Source organism: Medicago sativa, chromosome 2 (genome assembly GCF_051527215.1).
Source record: "Medicago sativa cultivar Bolivia chromosome 2, Bolivia_mono, whole genome shotgun sequence".
Classification (NCBI taxonomy): Eukaryota; Viridiplantae; Streptophyta; class Magnoliopsida; order Fabales; family Fabaceae; genus Medicago; species Medicago sativa.
This window is the reverse complement of record NC_140750.1, coordinates 56,101,218-56,124,373: the sequence shown is the minus strand read 5'-3', so window position 1 is coordinate 56,124,373 and position 23,156 is coordinate 56,101,218. Positions and strand designations below refer to the sequence as shown.

At 32.3% G+C, this 23,156-nt stretch overlaps 2 protein-coding genes across 2 annotated transcripts; one reads left to right on the top strand and one right to left on the bottom strand.

The window, feature by feature from the left end:
* Positions 1–12,217: 12,217 nt before the first annotated feature.
* Positions 12,218–13,870, bottom strand: LOC146949129 (uncharacterized). Its single transcript, XM_085745221.1, has one exon. It carries the CDS (start codon positions 13,810–13,812, stop codon positions 12,457–12,459), a length of 1,356 nt encoding a protein of 451 aa, XP_085601347.1. The 5' UTR covers positions 13,813–13,870; the 3' UTR covers positions 12,218–12,456.
* Positions 13,871–16,746: 2,876 nt separating this feature from the next.
* On the top strand, positions 16,747–17,724 carry LOC146949128 (uncharacterized). The gene has a single exon (XM_085748485.1). The coding sequence runs from the start codon at positions 16,747–16,749 to the stop codon at positions 17,722–17,724; it is 978 nt and encodes a 325-aa protein (XP_085604611.1).
* Positions 17,725–23,156: the final 5,432 nt, after the last annotated feature.

Genomic DNA, 23,156 nt, shown 5'->3' with positions numbered 1-23,156 from the left:
AGAGAAGGTGGAGGTGAAATGTGTATATATATAAATGAGAGTGGGAACACAAGTGGAAAAGTCAACATGTAATTGCTTTGAATGAGGAAGGGTAGTTATGTAATTAACTTTTATATTTGCATAGTTATATTGTTATTAGAAAGATGTATGATGATGTGCACAAACAATTAGCTGCCAACTGGCTCATATAGTGATGTGTACATCTAATTTAAGCATCTTGTTTATTTTTCTATTAATTTTTTTCTTCTATTTATGATATGCTCTCTCAATCGAAAATAATTTTATTCGATGTATTATTAGATATTGAATATGAACATTTTTTTTTTTAAATCGTCATATTGGATTAGATTAGTCTCTTTGTTATATCCGATTCTCTTTGGTTTTTTCTACAGAAAATTCATGTGCATTAGATCAGTTTGGATTGAAATTAATAAAAATTTACAAAAAAAAAATATAATAATTAGAGAGTTGGCACATGAAGCAGCCCTAGTCAGACTCAAATCAAAGAAGTAGGGCACCCTAGGTGATGAGAGTAATGACATAGACATTATTTTTTTTGTTTTGTCCACTTGTGCATGATCTCTCTCCTTTCCATTAATTAATCTTTCTTTTTTTGTTTAATTGCTTAATCTTTAATCACGAATTAAATAATTTTTACATATGCTTGGCTCAAAACTAGCAATAAATATCTCTGTTACTTTTTTATGCATTGCATTCAGATTGGTTGTTGATAAGCTGGCATCCATGGGAATTTTCTTGAATGACCTTTTTTTTTATTTAGAACAAAACTATTAGAGTCAATTTATTAATTTAATGGGATATTGTGAATAATTTATATTTGATGGGGACAAAGTAAAGAAACACATAGCCTAAAGAGTATTTTGTGCTGAAATTTGATAGGAGAGTAGGGGAGTTAGGACGTTAGGTGATCAATTTTCGTCATGAGAATTAACAAATGGGTAAACATAATGATTTGATAATTAACCATAAGTTGAAAATGATTACTTCTTTTTTTTTTGTCCAACTATAACATACTATTTTTTTAACATAATATATACTCTCTCCGGTCTCAAATGTAAGAAACTTTTTACTTTTTAGATTCATGCAATAAATGATGTATGTAGTCTATATTATAAACCATATACATCATTTATTGGATGAATCTAAAAAGTGAAAAGTTTCTTACATTTAAGACCGGAGGGAGTATATATTTTAACAAAAGCAAATTAACTATTGCACATTTTTTTACATAAACTATTACGTACTTTTAATTTGGTGTACATTGGTGAATAGTTAGTGCTATTCATAATTTCGGAAAATACTTCCATGACATAGCTTGTGTGTCATTGGTGCCATTGGGAAAATCCTGGACATTGATGTGTGTGGATGTGTGTGGGGATGTGTGTGTGATGTGTGTGGTGGAGATGCAAGCTATGGCACCAATGGCACACAAGCTATGGCACCAAAGTGGAGTCCCATAATTTCATACTCCCTTGTCCAGCCTTTACCGGATAACATGTTAAATTATAATCCTCTAAAAAAATGTTAAATTATAATCCCTTCCATTTAAAATAAAAGAGAAAATTTTATCAACATAGTTTATTCATTTAGTCCGAATTTTAAGCTAAATAGTACATCACTTTTTGTTGACCAAACTTTATCTTATATTTAAGATTGAAGGGAGTAGCTATCAATAGAAAAATAATGCTAGAAATATGTGATCAATATATAAATTGTACTTTTTTCAGTCAATATTATAAGAAAAATAATAATATTTTTTAAATTCATTAAATAACTAATGTATTTCTCATGATTATAAATCAAATACATCAGTTATTTGATAAATCTAAAAAAAAATTGAATTTTTTTTCTTATAATAATTGTTGGAGAGAGTATAGTCCAAGAGAAATTGAATGAAATAATGTGGATCTTTTCTGATTCAATTAGTGGTCTCAAACTTAATTAATATTATGACAAACAATGCACAGACATTTAAACTGTTAACTAAAATCTTTGTTTTCTCAATAATTTTATCAACTAAAAAAATCAGTCTCCATATATCATTCATATGTGTTGACCCTTTATTAGGAAAAAGAAGGGTAGTTCATGCTTTCATAAGATAAGAGACTCACTTTGGAACATGGATCAAATCAAAATAACTCATTGGGCCAATATACTAATTTAATTTGATCACCCCTCAAAACTATAAAAGAATATAATTTAAATTCTAATAATTAATTTTTAATCACTAACTACAACGACATTCTTTCAAAAGAAAATCTACAACATATTTTATCCTCTACAATATATATTTTTTTACTATAGAAAGGTGAGATTTCTACATGAAACATTTGGCAACTTTTTGGAATGAGAGAGAAAACAAAACCCCTTTTATTCGGTAAATTAAATAAGCTCCAATTTGCTCAAACATTCACCCACCATGAGGGTGAATTTCAACCTTTCATTTCCATTTAAAACATATAAACAATGTACTAAGATTTCAAGATAAGCAAAGATTATGGACACAATTTTTTAAAATAAAAATGCAACAAACAAAAATAAGCTCCAATTCTCTCTTTTTTTTTCCTAATACAATAAAACATTCTCTGAATAAGAATCTTTTGCCTTTGAATATTCATTTATTCAGCACAAACAAAAATAATAACCAAACCATATAAAATCAAACACTCTTGCATACATATAAAATTAAAAGGTCTAATTGTTAAATAATATCTATGATAAAAAAATCAAAGAAATGAATGATAAGTAATTAAAAATAAAATGCTACCATTTTATTTTAACATGTTGTAAATGTTAATCATATTGTTGCATTCAGTTTTTGTATTGGATTCATCTTTACATAAATTCAAAGCTATTGGCTTGGCGCGTGGATACACATAGTTGATGGTCCGAATCAACAAGCTCTAGTATCAGATACTTTTTGTTTAATATCTCGAATGTGTTGGAAAAGTTGCTCATTTATCGGAAGTTTGTTTTCAATGGAGAAAGGAAAATGCTACTTCTCAAGAAAAATAGCTTCAAGAATTTTTCAAGAAATAGTTGGCAAATTTTAATTGGATGATTTATTTGTCCACTTCCTATTTTTCAGCCACACCTCCTTGAATTGTGGCAAATAGTGCATTGTGATTGGCTATCCTTTATTCTTGAAGAATTCTTGATGTTATTTTTCTAGAGATATAGCATTGCTCATGGAGAAAATATGTAGAAACATAAGCTCCGATCGACATTTTTACCAATAAAATCTCTCAGAACCTTAGGTTTCGATCAACAATTTTTTGAAGATCAGCGACCTTAGGAGGCAAACAACATTTATCCTGCTATCATATCAGATTTTTATACTTGACATAATTCATCTTTCAAAAACTATTTTGTAACGTGAGGAGTGACACTCCTTTTTTTTAGATAAACAAATATTTTATTAAGGAAGTACTACAAGTACTCTAACCCAAATACATCTAAGAGCAAGACTTGTATGGTCACAAAGAAGGTTATGAATTTAGGTGCCACACATAAATGATTAAAAGTGTAAAATGAAATATTATTAGCTCGATATTAATAATAGTTACAATAATAAATACATTAATTATGTTCTCTTATATTTTTATCATTTCTTTTAGGGATTCTATTTTTATCATTTGTGAGTGCACTTAAATCTAAATCATTTGCGTTTTTTACTATACAAATCTTGCACATGTGTCCATACATCTCAATATATACAAAAAATTATTCATCTCATATTACATTTAGTAAGACAACAAATTGGAGTGGCAGTCTTATAAACTCATTTCGGATCTTATATTTTATTCTAGGAGGGGCTTGAGTTCCTTCAATTCATTATGCTATGAGGTGAAATAATCATATTTTTTTATTTTTCTTTGGTGAACAGAGTAGTGAGTAGTTATGTGCACTATACACACATATTAATTTCCTAGATAATTCAATATGAACTTGGTCCTATGAAGGTTACAATTATCAAACTTACTACAGTTGCACAAAACTGGTACGTGGGAAAAACCACAGCAAAATGGATTTATATGATCTATCAAAAGTGACAACTTAACAATAATTCACTAGCTAGGGTAGTAGTATCAAACCAAACAAAAAGTGACTGCGTGTATATGTGCTCAAACTACATTTGCTATAGAATTGTGATAAGCACATAGTATATGGGCCAGAGGTGGATCCAGCCACACGTGAATCAGATAGTCAATGCAGCTAATTTTTGTGTTCCTCTAAGTCAACTTAATTGACATTTTCCTACTACCATAATTTCAAATATAATGCGTTAACATAGAGAAAAGAAAACTGTGTTTGGATTTTTATAAATAATACTAATAGAAGTCATCTAAAGAATAGGTATATCCATTTAAAAAAAAAAAAAAAAAGGAAATTGATGATATATGTTTTTATATGGAAATGAATATCAAATGTTGATCCGGTTAAAAAATACTAAAGTGAACACAACAAATCTATAGACTTAAAGTAAAATTTAAATAAAATTTTACTTTATACTTGTAAATGTTATATGTATTGATGTGATTGATCAATTTTTTACGGAATTAACTAGTCATAAAAATCTTGTCAAAAAAAAAAACTAGTCATAAAATTAGTGAAAAATTTGAGGCCCAAGGTGGTTGGATTTTTTCGGTTCCTTTACCCGAAAAAACCATAAAATAAAATAAAAAAACATTTACAAGTACTTATATATTATACATTATCGACTTCCTCACATTCCATATAGTTTGAAATTTAATACCAATAATTTGAACTTTGAAAAGATGTACATATTCATGAAGTAGACTAAATCCATGTGTGCCATCACAATCATATTTTAAAAGAAAAAAGTGAACAGTGAGATTATGGAATTTTGACATGGTTTGGCAAAAATAAGGCATTTGGTGGAAATTTTGACAATTTCGTCTTATTTTTTTATGTTAGGTAACACTAGTTCCTCAATTTTAGGTCTTGAATTTAGGTGAAGGGATCACGTGTGCATCATAAATGTCTTGATGGAACAATTTGTTGTTGAAGAAAATTGTTTTGCTGCAGGGACTTCAATTAAAGTTCAATCATAGAACATTTTAATATTCCATAGTGATCATGTTGTTGCTCCATTGAGTGTTCTAAACAACAGTGTTATGTGTGTTAAAATAACTATGCAGTTTATCATATAGTGAAATTAGACTATACAGTTGGAAACTCATATATTTTTTTGTTAGAGAATCATCTTCAACAATGTTTTTATCTATATTTAATTAAAAGAGATTATAAAAAAAGGAGTGACTATCTAATATTGCAATTGTCTTGGTCAAGCACTAATTGTCTGTAGTGCTGGATTGAACCTGACATAGATTGAATTGATTTTTTCTATTTCCATATGAAGTTCCGAAATTAGGTAATTTTGCATTAATTGTACTAGTGGACAACATTGATCGAAAAAATTAAGTATACCTAGAGGATGCATTATTTTTTAGACTGACAGATTAATAATAGGACCCATCTCTAAGAGATTTATTTTTAGCAAGGGTTCCAAGAAGAACCTCTCACGAAAGAGTAATCTTGTATACATTAATTCTGCTCACTAGGGAGCTAACGATATTAAAAGTTACACATTTAATTTAATGAGATATAATCGGAATATAAATTTAGGGAAAAGATAAGTAGGGGTGTTGAGCGGGTGGTTTGAGATAAATTCAATTCAAATGTTAAGATGATACAAGAGTTTGTCAAAGATTTGTTAGGACATCTACTAGTAGATCATCACTATAGATTACTTGAGTCAAACTCCAAATATTAAGTCCTCAGCATTATTAATTTACATTCCAGTTTTATATGGTTGAGTTAAGTCAAACTAAAATTCTCAGATTTAATGCGTCAATTTCTTTGGATAGAGTGGACGAGTATTACTATGCATGTCCTCTAATTATATGCATAAACTTTTGGTGTGTCAAGAGTGAGAAAGAGTAACATTTGATGGAAAAGTCAATATTAAGATGCATCGATCAAACTTATCTGAGTAATGATATTTTGACATTCATTTTGATGACAACTTTGTTGACAACCTTATTTTTCCCACTTCTTATTGGTCAAAAACAATGGAGAGAGAAAAGGGAAGAGAGAGGATAATAACATCATGTGAGTATGAGAGAGAAAGTTGTCCAAAAGTTGTCAAAAAATGGTTGTCAAAATATCATTTCTCAACTTATTTATATGGTTGTTTTTTTAGATGAATGTGATGATCCACCCCAATATTTTAAAGCTAATCTGAAATTATTAACATTAACTTCATTTTCAAAAAGATATAGATTCAAGACCAATGATTTAGAAATTAAAGTTTCACAATTCCACATATTAGAAGCAAAATTGTATGAAAGTGTTTGTGACAATGGTTTAGAAATTCCACCATTGACAGAACTAGAGCCACAATGGTTTAGTTAAACCATCATTCTACAATGGTTTAGAAATTTCATTTTCAGCGTGAAGTAAAATTGTATGAAAAATATGAAGCAATTTCAACATTATAATATTTAATTGGTTAAATTACACCAAAGGTCTTTAAGTTTGAAGTATGTAATAGATTAGTCCTTTAAGTTATTTTTGTCACACATAAGCCCTTTAAGTTTGAGGTTTGTAATTAGTCCTTTAAGTTATTTTGGTCACACATAAGCCCTTTAAGTCTGTAAATGTTTTCAATTTAGTCCTTTTGTTAACCAAAACAATGATGTGTCAAAAGGACTGATCTGTTACAAACCACAAACTTAAAGGACTTATGTGTGACAAAAATAACTTAAAGGACCAATCTATTACAAACCTCAAACTTAAAGGACTTATGTGTGACAAAAATAATTTAAATGACCAATCTGTTACAAACCTAAAACTTAAAGGACCCCTGATATAATTTAACCTATTTAATTTTGTTAATCTAAGACTAAAGATTGTCCTACCCAGGGCCGGCTTAAAGGGGATGCCACTAAGGCAAGAGCTTTAGGCCCTCGATTTTTTTAGGTCTCATATTCCTATCATTCTAATTCGATGTTATTTTTTTAAAATATATTAAGACAAGTAGTGTGTAATCAAAAGTTGTAAAAGTAAAAAATTAATTTATATTTGTATTATTTCAATATTATTTTGTTATTTTAAGATTTTTAACAATTGGTAAATAATGTCTATATTAAATATTATAGCGAAAGAGGTTATACTCTCACAATGTGACAAACCAAAGTTTGATTTCTAGCTGACAAAATACTCATTTATTTAGTGTCTGACACACATCGTATATAATTACTTTCGATTGAAGGAACTTATGGAATTCTTTTCTTAATTTTGTCTTATTCTATCTAAACACATATAAAAAGCTTCTGTTTAAATTTCGCTTTAGACCTTAAAATACATTAGACCGGCCCTGGTCCTACCACTTTAAAGTCACAAGCATAGCAGGCATACATGCATGATACATCCATATAGGTCTTTTCTGCACTTTCTGGAACCATGCACAATCTATAATGCGAATCAAAACTTACCATTATTTAGTATACCATCTGTTACTTTTCAATTGATTTTGTAAACTTTTTTTTTTTTATATATATAACCATGACATTAGTACGAAATTTGTTGATGACTAATCTCCACCAAAGAATCTGACCGGTTGACCACATTGAGCTGAGTAATTCCATCTCAACCATAATTTTTTCATTTACAAGACTCGAACCCGATACTTTATTTAAGATATATGAGTTCAATTTCACTTAGATCAATGTACTATTGATATTGTCGTTTTAAGATTATTTACACAACAATAAAAGCAATAATATGTTTTTAACTTTGATGTCATTATTTGCTTTTATCTATAATATTCTTGACTATTTACGTATTATCTAAATTCACTTATTATTCTTTTTGCAATAAATAATTAATGGTTTAGTGAGCTCCAATACACAAGGTGTGTGGTGACTGGGGTCAAACTCAAAGGCATCATGCTTTTGAGCCAAAAGAAGAGTTAAGAAAATAAGAAGCTAAGCCAGTCATAAACTTCCATCAAATACAAAAGCATCATGCTTTTAGGCCAAAATAATCTAAGTTTATGCATGATCTAGATTCTGGAGTGTGACAGTGCCGACACAACAATATGAGACAAACTAAACTCCTATAATTATGAATTTGATTTCATAGTGATCTATCTAGTCAATGCATTATTTGTGTATTCAACCTGAAATAATTTTCATTAAAGGTTATGAAATGATGTCCAATTTTAAAGGAAAAACAGTGCACAATTATCTGGGATGTGATAAGATCAAAAAAATCATGTCCAAATCGAAAAACTCTTAATAACATATAGTTTTGAAAAGTCTAATACACTCGGCGCATCTCTAAACACATTGTGTGATCGGTTGGACTCAAGTGCTTAATGAATTTCAATTAAAGTAGAACTGTTTGAGAGAACACAATTTTAAAATCTGACTGAAACAATCATCGGTCATAATTTACTAACTTTTCCGTCGAACTTCAGATTATCATGACACATTTTCTCTTACAAACCAGAGCGTAAAAGGACCAAAAGAAATTTGTTTTGTAACATACAAATACGGTTACTTTCCATTCAAACTAAAAATGATGAATTTTGACTAGAAAACTCATGAGAATGATGTTAAGCCTATCTTAAACCACAAAAGAGTTGGTTTTATAGTGTATCTAATGCATCTCAGATACAATAGTTTGAGTCATTCTTCTTTTTGTTGATGGCAACATTTCATGTCATTTTGCCAAGTATCGACATCAAAATGGAAGGAAGAAGATTCATTCATTAAAATTCTAAAACGACAAATATCTTTTAACAGACATCACGTGGCATGTCTTAAGGTACTTACATGTGGAACTAAAGCCGCCCACAATTGAAAGATAACAAAGGTTTTTGGTTCATGTTCATGTATAAGATGAAACACAGCGTTTTCAACATTATAACCACTATTGACAAAAAAAAGTTACTCTTATCATTAACTATCTAAATACGGCTTTTCTGAAAGAGATGTCATATAAACCAAAATGGGTAATAATAATAATAATAATAATAATAATTAACTACGTGATTAGACTCAAATAGTTAATGAGTTACATGTATCTTTTGGAAGAACTCGGATTCAATTTCTAGATACGTTAAAGGTTAAATATCATGGTGTGGTTAATCAACGTGCGAGCATAAATAAGAGTATTTGGTAGTTCAACTAATTTAAGTTAAAGCTTAAATATCATGTTCTAATCCTTATGAAAAATAAAATACTAGTATATTAATGTTTGACTAAAACAAAGACGCTAACAATAACAGATTCCACTGGTCAAAAATTTAAGTTAGTGAATCAGATTGAGATCAAGTTTAAAAGGAATATGCTTCGTGGCATATAGCAACCCCAAACCAGAATATTCAGAATGTATTGAGCTACTTGGTCACGTCTTATCTTATTTGGTATATTGAAAGTTACAGGACAATAAAATATTATCATCGTTGCTAAATTACTACATGACAAAATTGCAGATAATTCCACTTAGCCTTGGAATATCTATAGTATACCAAATTTGGAATATAAGAACAGATCCATTAATTCATATGTTAGCAGAGAAATAGAAATCAGTAGAAGAATCTATATCTAGAGTCAAGTAAATTTTTCAACTGCGTTTAAGGTAAAATTTGTGTATTGCTTGCATCAGTAAAACTTTATTTGGTAAAAATAGTAGATGACCGATAAGATAACTGATAGAGGATGAACTTATAGCGCTCACACCATGCCATTGCCGCGCTACGGTGACTCTTCTAAAAATATGTCGTATGTAGTATTATTATTTTTTTGAATCAGCATATATTGAAATTGCCTAGCACAAGAAGTGCAAAAAGGCTAAAAACTACAACAGCCATCAAAAACCTGCGCCCTCACAAACCGAGACAGCACTGCAATGACAGAAACAGAAACAGCAAAGCAGGAAAATAACAGCAAATAACAGAAACAGGTACTCTCCCTATAACAACATACCCTCCCTGCTCACTGTAATACCGCAACCGAACCTGTCACAGACCAAAGCCAAATGCCCGCACAAAACAGTCCCTATCATCACCCCTCTCTCGGATTCCAAGACCACTCATAAAAAATAAAAAAATAAAAACAAGAAGCAATCTTAAGCCTACTCAAAACCCAAAACCACGACACCGCTTTAATTTCGTCCACAATCTCATCTACCTCCTTCGCATGATTTTGGAAAATCCATGTATTTCTTTCCTTCCAAATCGTTGCGTGCCAATATGTCATTTGTAATATGTTCGCAAAATTATTTGCCTTGATCATCACTTGTAATAACAGTGAAAATAACACTACTTGATAGAAAAAAAACATCTTCAAAGGTAAGTAGAATAGAAAGTGATTAACCATGAAGAAGTCTTGCATGGTCATGGAATTTTGAGTGCACAAACACAAAAATATATATCCTTTAATTATTTTAAAAATACTATGTTCATTCGTTTGTCTTTCTAACTTTTTTCAAGTGTGTGGGTGTCTAAATAGAGTGCCCAAATACCCATGACCAAACTACGTATTTTCCATGAACCATTTATTTCCAAACACTAGCGAAATTGAAAACGTACACCTGAAGCAACATGATTGCAAATGCCATTGCAACATACGGGACAGTGTATTGCATTTCAGAATGCAATTTTTTTTTTTAACATCAAAATATTATTATAAAGCCATCCCACAAAGCAAGGTGGGAAGGACTAGTAACAGAGGGGCCAAAAAGGCTTACAGCACCAGATAAAACCAATAACGCCTAACACAAAACAAGACACGCAACACACCTAAGAAAAACACACCCACAAACAACACCAAACACAGAACAGAATATTAAACACAGCAGCAGCACCTGTCAAACACCCTCAAATGACAGAAAATGCAGAAACAGAAGGGCAAAAACACGCACAAAACCCGGCATTCCGCACTGTCTTATATCTACACAAGCAATCACAAGGTTTCCAACACCACTCATAAAATAAACACGACGCTATATTCAATCTATTCATACTCCAATGCCACGAGACCACCTTGATTTGCTCCACCATTTCATCCACCTCTCTTACAATGTTGTTAAAGATTCAATCGTTTCGCATCTTCCAAATCACCCAAACGACGGCATGCCAAATTAGCCAAGCCCCTCGCTTTCTTTTCTTCGAAGGCCCCTCTTTTCTTCAGAATGCATTTACATTTCAAATAGCTAATTTTACATATAGGTAGTTTGAAAGGGAGTAGAAGGTAAGATGAAGACAAATCTGAAAGACAGTTCCAGTTCCATTTACACAAAACTACCAAAGATTCATGTCGTCTTTGACAATGACAAAATTATCTCATTATTACTTTACGACTGAGTAGCAATTGGCCATAGAGGTGCTGACCCTACTACCAATATTATCAATCCGTCACAGAAACAACCATAAAAGATATTACAGAACAAAACAAAACAAATATATATGCTAGAAAACGATGTATGTGGCAGTGAATTCCAAATCAGAGAAAGTTTAAAAATTGAAATCACAATCATGACTTCTCAATCTTTTGAGCCTTTCTTTAAATACCTAATATCTTCCACATTATGAAATCACCGCAACATCAAACAAAGTACAAATTCAAATAGGATGTACGTTACATTTACAGGAATGAGATCATTTATACATTCATTGGAATAAATGAGAAATTGCAGTCAAAGGAAAGTCTGAACAAGGCTAACAAAAACAAACAAGAATTGAAAGACAGATTTTGTTAAACTCAGTTTTCATCATGGAGCTATTTCGTTTGACAGAAAAATGATTTACTGCTGATTGAAATCATCTTCCTATGTTTGTATTGGAGGTCAAAAATTTCGGAAATATTTCCAAACATAAGCAGAATTGAAAATGTATATCTGAAGCAACATGATTGCCGATGCCATTGCAACATACAGCACAACACAATGTACAGGCAAGCAAATTAAAAGCAAAGATTAGGGAAAACATACATTTAGCAGGAACAAGCAAGAATAACATGAACAAGCAACAATATCACAACAAAAATCTGGAACAAGCAAAGGACACCATACACTTCTATCCACATACCTATGATCCCACATTTTCAGTAGAAATTGTTGAAAATTACTTCACGCAATTCATATATTTATGGCAGCGACAGTATTGAAAAGACTAAAATAACTTAATATCACTGTAAAATGAGAAACAATGTTGAGTTTGACTGTAGAGAATCATTCTAAAGCTTAAACAGAGTACATTTGAAATAGTAAACATCATTATAACCCAAAATAAAATACAATAAATAAGATAACATTCTAAGAAAACAAAATTTGCCATTGCACAGAGCCACATCAAGCAATAAATTGTAACAACAAAATCTCTCCAACATCAACAGTCAGAGATCATACAGCCTTCTTACTTTTCTTACTCTTGACCTTCACATCTGCCGTCTTTCTCTTCTTCTTGTCCGAACCCTCATCCTTGACCAATGATTCATTTCCGCTAAACATGAGCACTTCTTCAAGAGCATGTTTCACAGCCAACTCAGCCACCCCCCTTTCGTTATTCTTCTTCTTTGAACCCTTTTCCTTCACGGATGACTTCTTATTCTTTTCACTCTTCTCAATCGAACCTTCTTCTGCAGCATTCACATTCAACCCATCTTTCTTCTTCCTCTTAGCAGAACCCTTCAATGATTTCACACTTCCCAACTCACTCAAATCCTCTTTATTCACTCCTTTCTTCCTCTTCTTATTCACCAACCCTCCACTCTCGATTTCACCAATCTCACTATCATCATCAACCTTATCACCACCACCACTAACAAAATCATCATCGATATCATCATCAAGATCAATATCAACACTGCGATCATCACCATCTGAACTCATTCTATCATCCATATACTTAATCTCATGAATCCTCCCTTTCTTCTTACTCTTCTTCGCGTCTTTCACCTTCTTCTCATCCTTCACCAACTTATCCTCCAAATCCTTAACCCCCTCAATCTTCAACCTAACATCAGGAACAGCCTGATAAACCGGCAAAGCAAGAGACTCCAACAACTTAACATGAAAAGACCTAACAACCCCCCATTTCTTCGGTAAAACCTCGACAACACCCTCCATCGCAGCAACAACATTCTCAACAATCTCATCTCTCTCCATACTCAACTTAGCCACCTTCACCACACTACAAGTCCCAGTCCTCAAAAACAACAAAGCAGAAGAACAAGCCTTCTCAATCTGCTCCTTCCAATTCTTCTTCTGCAAATCCACCTGCACCGGAATCTTCCTCTTCTTAAAAAACTGCTTCCCCAATAACCTCGGCAACAACGGCACAATAGCTTTATCAGCAAAAAACAAATCATAAGAATTACATAACTTCCTTTTCGCCTCAAACGGACGATAATCCGTCATGAGCTTCGAAAGCTTAAGAATCTTCGAAATAGGAATTGATTCCGATTGAACTTTCTTCTGAGCTTCATCTTTAGTGATACGAGAGGGTTTGTTAGCTCTGTCATCGATGATGAGACACTGTTCCGATGCTGCGGAGATGAGAGAGTGAGGGATTGGGATTTTGTGAGGGTTAACGCGACCTTTTGATGGAATTTTCTTTAGGGTTAGGATGAGGTAAACGAATTCTTCGTCTTCGTCAAAGAGTTTGGGTTTTTCGGTTTCTAATCGTGATTTACGCCATTTGAGAAGAGAGTCTACGGCTTTTGCGACGGTGTCGGCGTTGCTGGTTACGGTGGCCATGATAGGTTGAGTTTCGGTGGTTATGGCAGAAATTTTGAGTTGAGGAATGAACGTGTTTCAAGAAGAGGAATTAGGGTTTAGCGGTGTAAGGTTTAGCTTTTGGGCTTTTCTGTCTGGAGCAAAGCCCAGTTACTAGATTCGAAAATTGCTCTTTAGACACCTAGGATTGCTCACAACTCACAAACAACTCAGATGAACTATCGTTCCTACAAATACATTCGATCATTCTATGACCCATTCTTTCTAGATCAATTCACAACTAAATAATAAAAATTTAATATTGTGAAAATATTTATCGAAACAATTCCAACGACGTCCTATATGATATCATTTGCCTTTATATAATAGTAGAAAAATATGGTCAAAACATGTTTTGTGAATAATGCATGCAGTCAAACAAAGTCATTTATTTTGAGTACATCATAATTCCAAACTCAATAACAATACACCAGAGATTAAAATTTAATATTCTCAATTTTATTCTCTCCGGTGTCAATTTCAATGGACTGGTTTGACTTAAAAAAAAACAATAATTCAACATTACAGAAATTGACATTTACAATTTAAATTTTTATGAAATCTCTAAAGAAGACTTAAATATTTAAAAAAGAAAAGTGATTTTTACTAAAAAAAAGACTTAGGCAAAACAACTTATGTTAACTTTTTCATTTCATTTCAATTAATTATTCATATGGGTCACACCAAATCGTGTGGATCCCATGTAAATTTAGTAAGTCTCGCGTAGATTTTAATCAATCAAAGATAGTGTGTCACTAACATTTCTCTATAATTTATCATAATTGAAGTGAACTTTTGTGATGAAAATTTGAGTCTGGATATCTGATTTAAGAGCAGCACTATTTCGTGCGTAGTATCAAGTTGGAGTGGAATGAGGTAGAAGCCGATATGAGAGCAAGTACGGGGCGTGGCATACCAAAATAAAATAGAAATGTGTAACAAAAGCTCAGTGAAGTAACAGAGCTAGAACCTATAATAGAAGAGTTGAGCTCTAATGAAGACCGGAGAGGGAGGGATTAGCTAGTTATATGAAAAACTTAGAAGACAAGGCCAAGGTGAAAAGACAACAACTCTCCCTTTTAAATTCGTCTCCTTATAAACATCAATTCTTACCATTTCAATTACCTAATATGAGTAGAATAGAACTAAGTCTTTTAAGAGGCAGAGTTATAAAAATTAGTATTATTATAACTCATTATTTATTTGACAAAATTATCATCTCATTATTATTACATGATAATATTGCTTTTTGTTAGACTTGAAACATCACATTCTAGTTTTTGATATTTGGAAAACGAGTTTATTTATCAGTCATACTACAGCTTATACCATTACAGAGTGTTAATCTATATGCAACTACTAGTACTCCTTTCATTGTTTTACAAGCCATCAGTTTCTCAAAGGATCTTCCTTTAATATCTTTCATTAAAACCATATGAATAATGTTAAGAATGTTATAAATATATTATAGTGGATGTCCACCCACTATACTTACCATGCTCTTCTATTTTCCCTATAAATAGGGTATTTTGTAATAGAAACAGACACAAGAGAAAATACAACTTCTCTCACTTTTCTCTCTTTCTCTTCATTAATCTATATTTTTATAACATGTTATCAGCACGATAGTTTCTACCAAAGGGTTTACACTACTGCTAGGTATATTACCTCTACTCATAACTTTAATATCATTACTTAATATTACTATGTATATCATTTATCTTTATCATTTTAATATTATTATTATCTGCCCCGGTTATAGAAAACTGGCAATTCGTCAAGTGATTTATAACTAGAGTGGCTATTATTGTTATTATTACTTTACCTCTTATTATAGAAAACTGGCAACTCGTCAAGTGATCTATAATAAGTATGGATATTATTATTTAAAGTGGTGGTCTAAAACCCCATATATACTATATTATCACGAAAGATAATTTCGAGTAGTGATACTAACCAAAGTTATGCGATCCTTTCATACCAAAATCATGTCCTTAATGTGTGAAAACTATATTTTATGTCATGTTTTCAAACTGCTCCACCGCAAGCTATGTGTGTTCTCTGCAATAATCTATACATAGCTAAACCATTTCAAAGGAAAAACTAAGCCATGCATTTAATGCACTATATAAAAGACTTGACAATTGTTTGTTGCAATTTTCCTTTTTGACTGTTGCAATTTTCCTTGTTTGTTACTTCTTTTCTTTTGTCCGCGTGAAGTTTTTTTTTTGTAGCATTTGACTGGACTAAAAATGGTATTGTAGACCATTTGAAAAACAAAATCATGTCCTAACCTAGATGATATTTAACACTTAAAATATTTTTCTCATTATTCAACGGTTATGAACAGTGAAATCAACGGTCATGAACAGTGATGTTAACGTTCATGAACAGTGATTTCAACGGTCATGAACAGTTTTTTTTTAACGGCTATGAACAGTGGATTTAACGGTAACAATAACGGTCATTTTTATAAAATTCACTCTATAAATACCTCACCTTCATTCATATTTTTTACATCTCAAAATATTTACCCATACTTACAAAATGGCTAAAATCCTTTTCCTATGCATCACTCTATTTGTGGTTATTGTGTTCTTCTTCTTTTTCACTCATATTGAAGAATTAGGAGAAGATTTTGTACTATTAGCTATAATTTTTGTTTTACCATTATTAGTCTTTGCTTGTATTATTACTTTTTATTTTCGTGGAGGCTTAGATTAAAATATTATATTGTCATTAATCGTTGCTATTAAATAAAATGGTATTTTTATTTTTGTCATAGTATATATATATATATATATATATATATATATATATATATATATATATATATATATATATATATATATATATATATATATATATATATATATATGAATGATGATTATGCTCTTCTGTATTATAGATTGAATCATGTCGAACCTTGCAAAACTTGATTTTGAGGCTCTTAATATTTCTGGAAAAAATTATCTGGCTTGGGCCCTTGATGCCAAAATTCATTTAAATGCCGAAGGGCATGGAGATACTATTAAAGAAGGAAAAGTAACAACTGAACAACAAAAGGCTAAGGCCATGATATTCCTTCGTCACCACCTTCATCAGGATCTAAAAAATGAATACCTTACCATAGAAGATCCAAAAGTTCTTTGGGACAATTTAAAAGAAAGGTTTGACCATCAAAAAACCGTCATCCTTCCTAATGCTCGTCACGAATGGATGCATTTGCGTTTACAGGACTTTAAATCTGTAATCGAATATAACTCGGCTGTATTTAAAATCACTTCTCTATTGACATTGTGTGGAGAAAAAGTGACTGATGCGGAGATGTTAGAAAAAACATTCTCCACTTTTCATGCATCTAATGTGATCCTGCAGCAACAATACAGCGAAAAAGGTTTTAAAAGGTATTCTGACTTGATATCGTGCCTGCTTGTGGCAGAACAAAATAACGAGCTTTTAATGAAAAATCACGCGGCCCGTCCCACTGGTAGTGCTCCATTCCCAGAAGTGAATGTAGCAAAGCATGATCACCATGGACAAACTCGTGGTCGTGGTCGTGGTCGTGGCCGTGGACATAGTCGTGGACGTGGACGTGGTCATAGTCGTGGACGGGGACGTGGTCATGGTTTTAATCGTAATCACAATGGAGATTACAAAAACACATTTTCTCACCAGAAGATGAAAAATGTTGGAAGGAATGAGATTGGTCAAAGCAGCAAAAGTAATGAGAGTATTTGCTATCGTTGTGGAGGTAAAGGTCATTGGAGTCGTACCTGTCGTACGCCAAAACATCTTGTTGATCTTTACCAACAATCACTTAAGAATAAAGATAGAAAGGCTGAAACTCATTTTGCATGTGAAAATGATGAAGATGATTATGGTAATATCTAGGGCTGGAAATGAGTCGAGTCGAACCGAACTCATCTGAGCTCGACTCGACTCGATAAGAATTGGTTCAGCTCGAAACTTGACTCGAGTTCAAAACGAACCTTTTTTTTAGCTCGAGTTCGACTCGTTTATAGTTCACGAACAACTCGGTTCGGCTCGTTAGGTTCATTTAAATTTAAAAGCTTTTAACATAGAGCCTCACAATTCAAAGGCCAAATAGTAACATAATTTACTACAAGTCCCAAAAAAATATTAACTGCATTTGATTGTGGGAAGTTGGTCATTATAAGACCAAATACTCCACCAATGCACTGCACTCTCTTCTTTGCTTTTATTTATAGCCAATTTTCATTCCTTTACTTACTAAACTTTCGATGTGGGACATCAGTTATGTATATTACATTTGCAAACCTCATAGTGAAGACTAGACTATATTGAGTTCCTTTTACTTTCAGTTTATTTTTTTAATTGTTTTGCAGGAATATGATTTTTTATAACAAAGTTATTGGAATAGTAAAAAGAAAACATAATTATGATGTGAATATAAAATGGAAAATGCTAGATATCAAGAATGGATTTTCTTGATGAATTCAAGAATGACATGGCAGAATAATCACCCTTAGATTTTAATCTTATTTATTAAAGTTTCATAAAAAAAAATACATAACACCCACCACCCCATGATTTTCGGCCAGGCTGAGATTTTATTGGCTAACATTAATTTCGGGACAATTTCTTGATAAAATCTTTCTTGATAAATAGCATTGCTCATATAAAATCATCCATCCATCGTCAAACTAATTTGGCTCATCCTATTACCAAATTTATATCAATTCTCATGCAAAATTGGTTTTAATTAAGGATGTTATGAGTAAGGAAAATAAGGATATTGGAGAAACTTAAAACTACACAAGAACTAGCACAAATAAAATCAACATAATTAAGCAACTATAATTGAGAATATTCTCAAAATACTTTTCTACTTCCAATATATATGTATATTTAAGAGGATATATATTATCGAGTCAGCTCATGAATCAAACGAGTCGAACTATATATAGTTCAAGTTCGGCTCGTTTAGTTAACGAACTTCATTTTGAACTCAAGTTCAGCTCATTTGGTTCATGAACCAAGTTCAACGAGTTAATTGTCAAATCGAGTTTCGAACTATTTTCGAGTTGGTTCGGTTCATTGCCAGCCCTAGTAATATCGATATTACGCACTTAGACGCTGCTGATTTCTTTGCTGATCCTGATGAAAAGATTGATCATCTAACTAGAGATGAAAATATCCAGGAATAGAACCCCACCAATAAAATGTTTAAGAGTACCTTTTATTTTCCTATAATAAAAGGATTTTATGTTATATTTTTATCTGATGATAATAAAAGTTTTACAGTTTTATGTTGTATTTATTTATTTTATGTTATGTTTTTATCTAATAATAATAAATGTTTTATAGTAATTCTTATATTCATACTTATCTCTTATTTGTTCATTTTTAAATAGAATGAGTATTAACATTAACCCCAATAATGGAGATATGTGTCTCGCTGATAGTGGAACAACTCATACAATTTTCAAAGATAAAAAACATTTCTCTTCTTTTCTAAAGCAACAAACCGGTGTTAGTACTATATCTGGAAGTTCAAAAATAATTGAAGGCTCCGGAAAAGCTAATGTAATATTGTGTGGAGGAACAAATTTAAACATTGAGAATGCATTATATTCTCCCAAGTCTCATAGGAATTTATTAAGTTTCAAGGATATTCGTCTAAATGGATATCATATTGAAACAAGAAATGAAGGAAATGTTGAATATCTTTATATAACGAGACATAATTTGGATAAAATAAGTGTAGTGGAAAAGTTGTCTGCCTTTTCCTCTGGTTTGTACTACACTTATATAAGTGCAATTGAAGCACATGTGATTGTAAACCAGAAGTTTACAAATCATAATAAATTTGTTGTTTGGCATGACCGGTTGGGCCATCCCGCGTCTATAATGATGCGAAAAATAATTAATAATTCTTGTGGTCATCAATTGAAGAACCAGGAGATTCTTCAATCTAATAAATTCTCATGTACCTCTTGTTCACAAGGGAAGTTGATAATCAGACCATCACCAACAAAAATTGGAAGTGAATCTCTAAATTTTTTAGAGCGAATACATGGTGATATTTGTGGGCCAATACACCCACCATGTGGACCATTTAGATACTTTATGGTTTTAATTGATGCATCAACTAGATGGTCACATGTTTGTTAGTTGTCAACTCGCAATCAGGCATTTGCGAGGTTGCTAGCTCAACTGATTCGAATAAGAGCTCATTTCCCTGATTATCCTGTCAAGAAAATACGACTTGATAATGCCGCTGAGTTCTCATCTCAATCATTTAATGAATATTGTATGTCCATTGGGATTGACATTGAACATCCTGTAGCACATGTTCATACACAAAATGGACTTGCAGAATCATTTATCAAGCGTATACAATTAATTGCAAGACCATTTCTCATGAGATGCAAATTGCCCATTTCCACTTGGGGACATGCAATTTTGCATGCTGCATCATTGATTCGCATCAGGCCAACAAGTTATCATAACTCCTCTCCTTTAGAAATGGTTCTTGGTCAAGAACCAAATATTTCCCATCTAAGAATTTTTGGATGTGCGGTGTATGTTCCAATTCCATCACCACAACGCACTAAGATGGGTCCTCAACGAAGGATGGGAATATATGTTGGATATGAATCCCCATCTATTATAAAGTATCTTGAACCAACAACAGGAGATTTATTTACAGCTCGATTTGTTGATTGTCTTTTTGATGAATCAAACTTTCCAATATTAGGGGGAGAGAAAATGCAACTGAAAACTAAAGAGATCAGTTGGAATGAATCTTCATTATCTCATCTTGATCCTCGAACTAAACATTGTGAACTGGAAGTTCAAAAGATAATTCATTTGCAAAGTTTAGCAAATCAATTACCAAATGCATTCACTGATCCAAAAAGTGTGACTAAATCATATATACCAGCTGCTAATGCTCCAATAAAAATGGATGTCCCTGTTGGACAATCTAAAATTGCAAATGAGTCTGAACCACGCATGAAGCGTGGTAGACCAGTCGGTTCCAAAGATAAAAATCCTCGAGCAAGACAAGGAGCTAAAAGTAAAGATGGTCCAAACGAGGATATAGAAACTCTAAAAGAGTCTTCTGACATAATCAATATTTCAGTTCCAGAAAAACCTAATCAGATATCTGAAATACATGAAAATCAAGAGATCTCAATAAATTATGTCACCAATGGAATACAATGGAACCGACATGAAGTCAACGTTGATGATATTTTCGCATATAATATAGCGCTAAATGTAATAAATGATAACGAGGATCAAGAACCAAGGTCTATAAAAGAATGTAGACAAAGCGAAAATTGGCCAAAATGGAAAGATGCAATTGAAGCATAATTAAATTCTCTTAATAAGAGAAAAGTATTTGGACCTGTTGTCCGAACACCTACAGGTGTGAAGCCAGTTGAATATAAATGGGTATTTGTCCGAAAACGCAATGAGAATGGTGAAATTGCAAGATATAAAGCAAGACTTGTTGCTCAAGGGTTTTCCCAAAGACCCGGAATTGATTTTGATGAAACATACTCACCTGTAGTTGATGCAACTACTTTTAGATACTTAATTAGCCTTATAGTTCATGAAGGGCTCAATTTGCACATGTTGGATGGTGTTACAGCCTACTTGTATGGCTCACTTGACGGTGACATTTACATGAAACTCCCTGAAGGATTTAATTTGCCTGAAGCAAATAGTTCAGGTTCTCGGGAAGACTACTCCATAAAATTATATAAGTCTCTCTATGGGCTAAAACAATCAGGACGTATGTGGTACAATCGCCTCAGTGAATATTTGCTGAAGGAAGGATATAAAAATGACTCCATTTGTCCATGTATTTTTATGAAAAGATCTGGAAATGAATTTGCTATAATTGCTGTCTATGTTGATGACATAAACATTCAAAAGCCATAGATTGCTTAAAGAAAGAGTTCGAGATGAAAGACTTAGGAAAGACAAAGTTTTGCCTTGGATTACAAATTGAGTACCTAAATGGCGGGATTCTTGTGCATCAAGAAGCTTACACAACAAGAGTGTTAAAGCGTTTTTACATGGACAAATCTCATCCATTATCTACTCCAATGGTTGTTAGATCCCTGGATGTGAAGAAAGATCCTTTCAGACCTCAAGAAGAAGGTGAAGAAATACTTGGTCCTGAAGTACCATATCTCAGTGCAATAGGTGCATTGATGTATCTTGCTAATAATACACGTCCCGATATATCATTTTCTATCAATCTATTAGCAAGATATAGTTCTTCACCCACACGAAGACATTGGAACGGGGTTAAGCATGTACTTCGTTACCTTCGAGGTACAATGGATATAGGATTGTTTTACCCCAAAGTATCCAAATTAGAATTAATTGGTTATGCAGATGCAGGTTATTTGTCAGATCCCCATCACGGTAGATCACAAACAGGTTATTTGTTTACAAGTGAAGATACAGCAATTTCATGGAGATCTGTGAAACAGACAATAACAGCAACATCATCAAATCATGCGGAACTTTTAGCATTACATGAGGCAAGTAGAGAATGTGTTTGGTTAAGATCCATGATTAAGCACATCCAAAAGAATTGTGGTTTATTCTCCGGAAGAATGGATGCAACAATAATTTACGAAGATAATACAACATGCATCGCTCAGTTGAAAGAAGGATACATTAAAGGAGACCGAACAAAACATATTTCTCCAAAATTCTTTTTCACTCATGATCTTCAAAAGAATTGTGAGGTCAACATTCAACAAATTTGTTCGTGTGATAACCTTGCAGATGTTTTTACAAAGTCACTCTCAAGAAATGTATTTGAGAAACTTGTATCAAGAATTGGTCTTCGCCGTCTTAGAGATATTTGTCTTCATGAGGGGGAGAAATAAATGTATTCTGCACTCTTTTTCCCTCCACCATGGTTTTATCCCAATTGGGTTTTCCTGGTAAGGTTTTTAACGAGGCAGTTCACACTTAAAAGGATATTGTACTCTTTTTCTTTCACTAGAATTTTTTTTCCCACTGGGTTTTTATTTTAGTAAGGTTTTAATGAGGCATATCTTCGGTGGACATCCAAGGGGGTGTTATAAATATATTATAGTGGATGTCCACCCACTATACTTACCATGCTCTTCTATTTTCCCTATCCGGTACGGGTGTGTCTGTTTCTATTACAAAATACATAGAAACAGACACAAGAGAAAATACAACTTCTCTCACTTTTCTCTCTTTCTCTTCATTAATCTATATTTTTATAACAAAGAACATATTTTTCAACACACACTCTTTTATTGTCTAAAAGTATGTAGGTC

Excerpts from the sequence above, each read along its gene's own strand:
- LOC146949129 (XM_085745221.1), bottom strand. The coding sequence starts at position 13,812 with ATGGCCACCGTAACCAGCAACGCCGACACCGTCGCAAAAGCCGTAGAC.
- LOC146949128 (XM_085748485.1), top strand. The coding sequence starts at position 16,747 with ATGTCGAACCTTGCAAAACTTGATTTTGAGGCTCTTAATATTTCTGGA.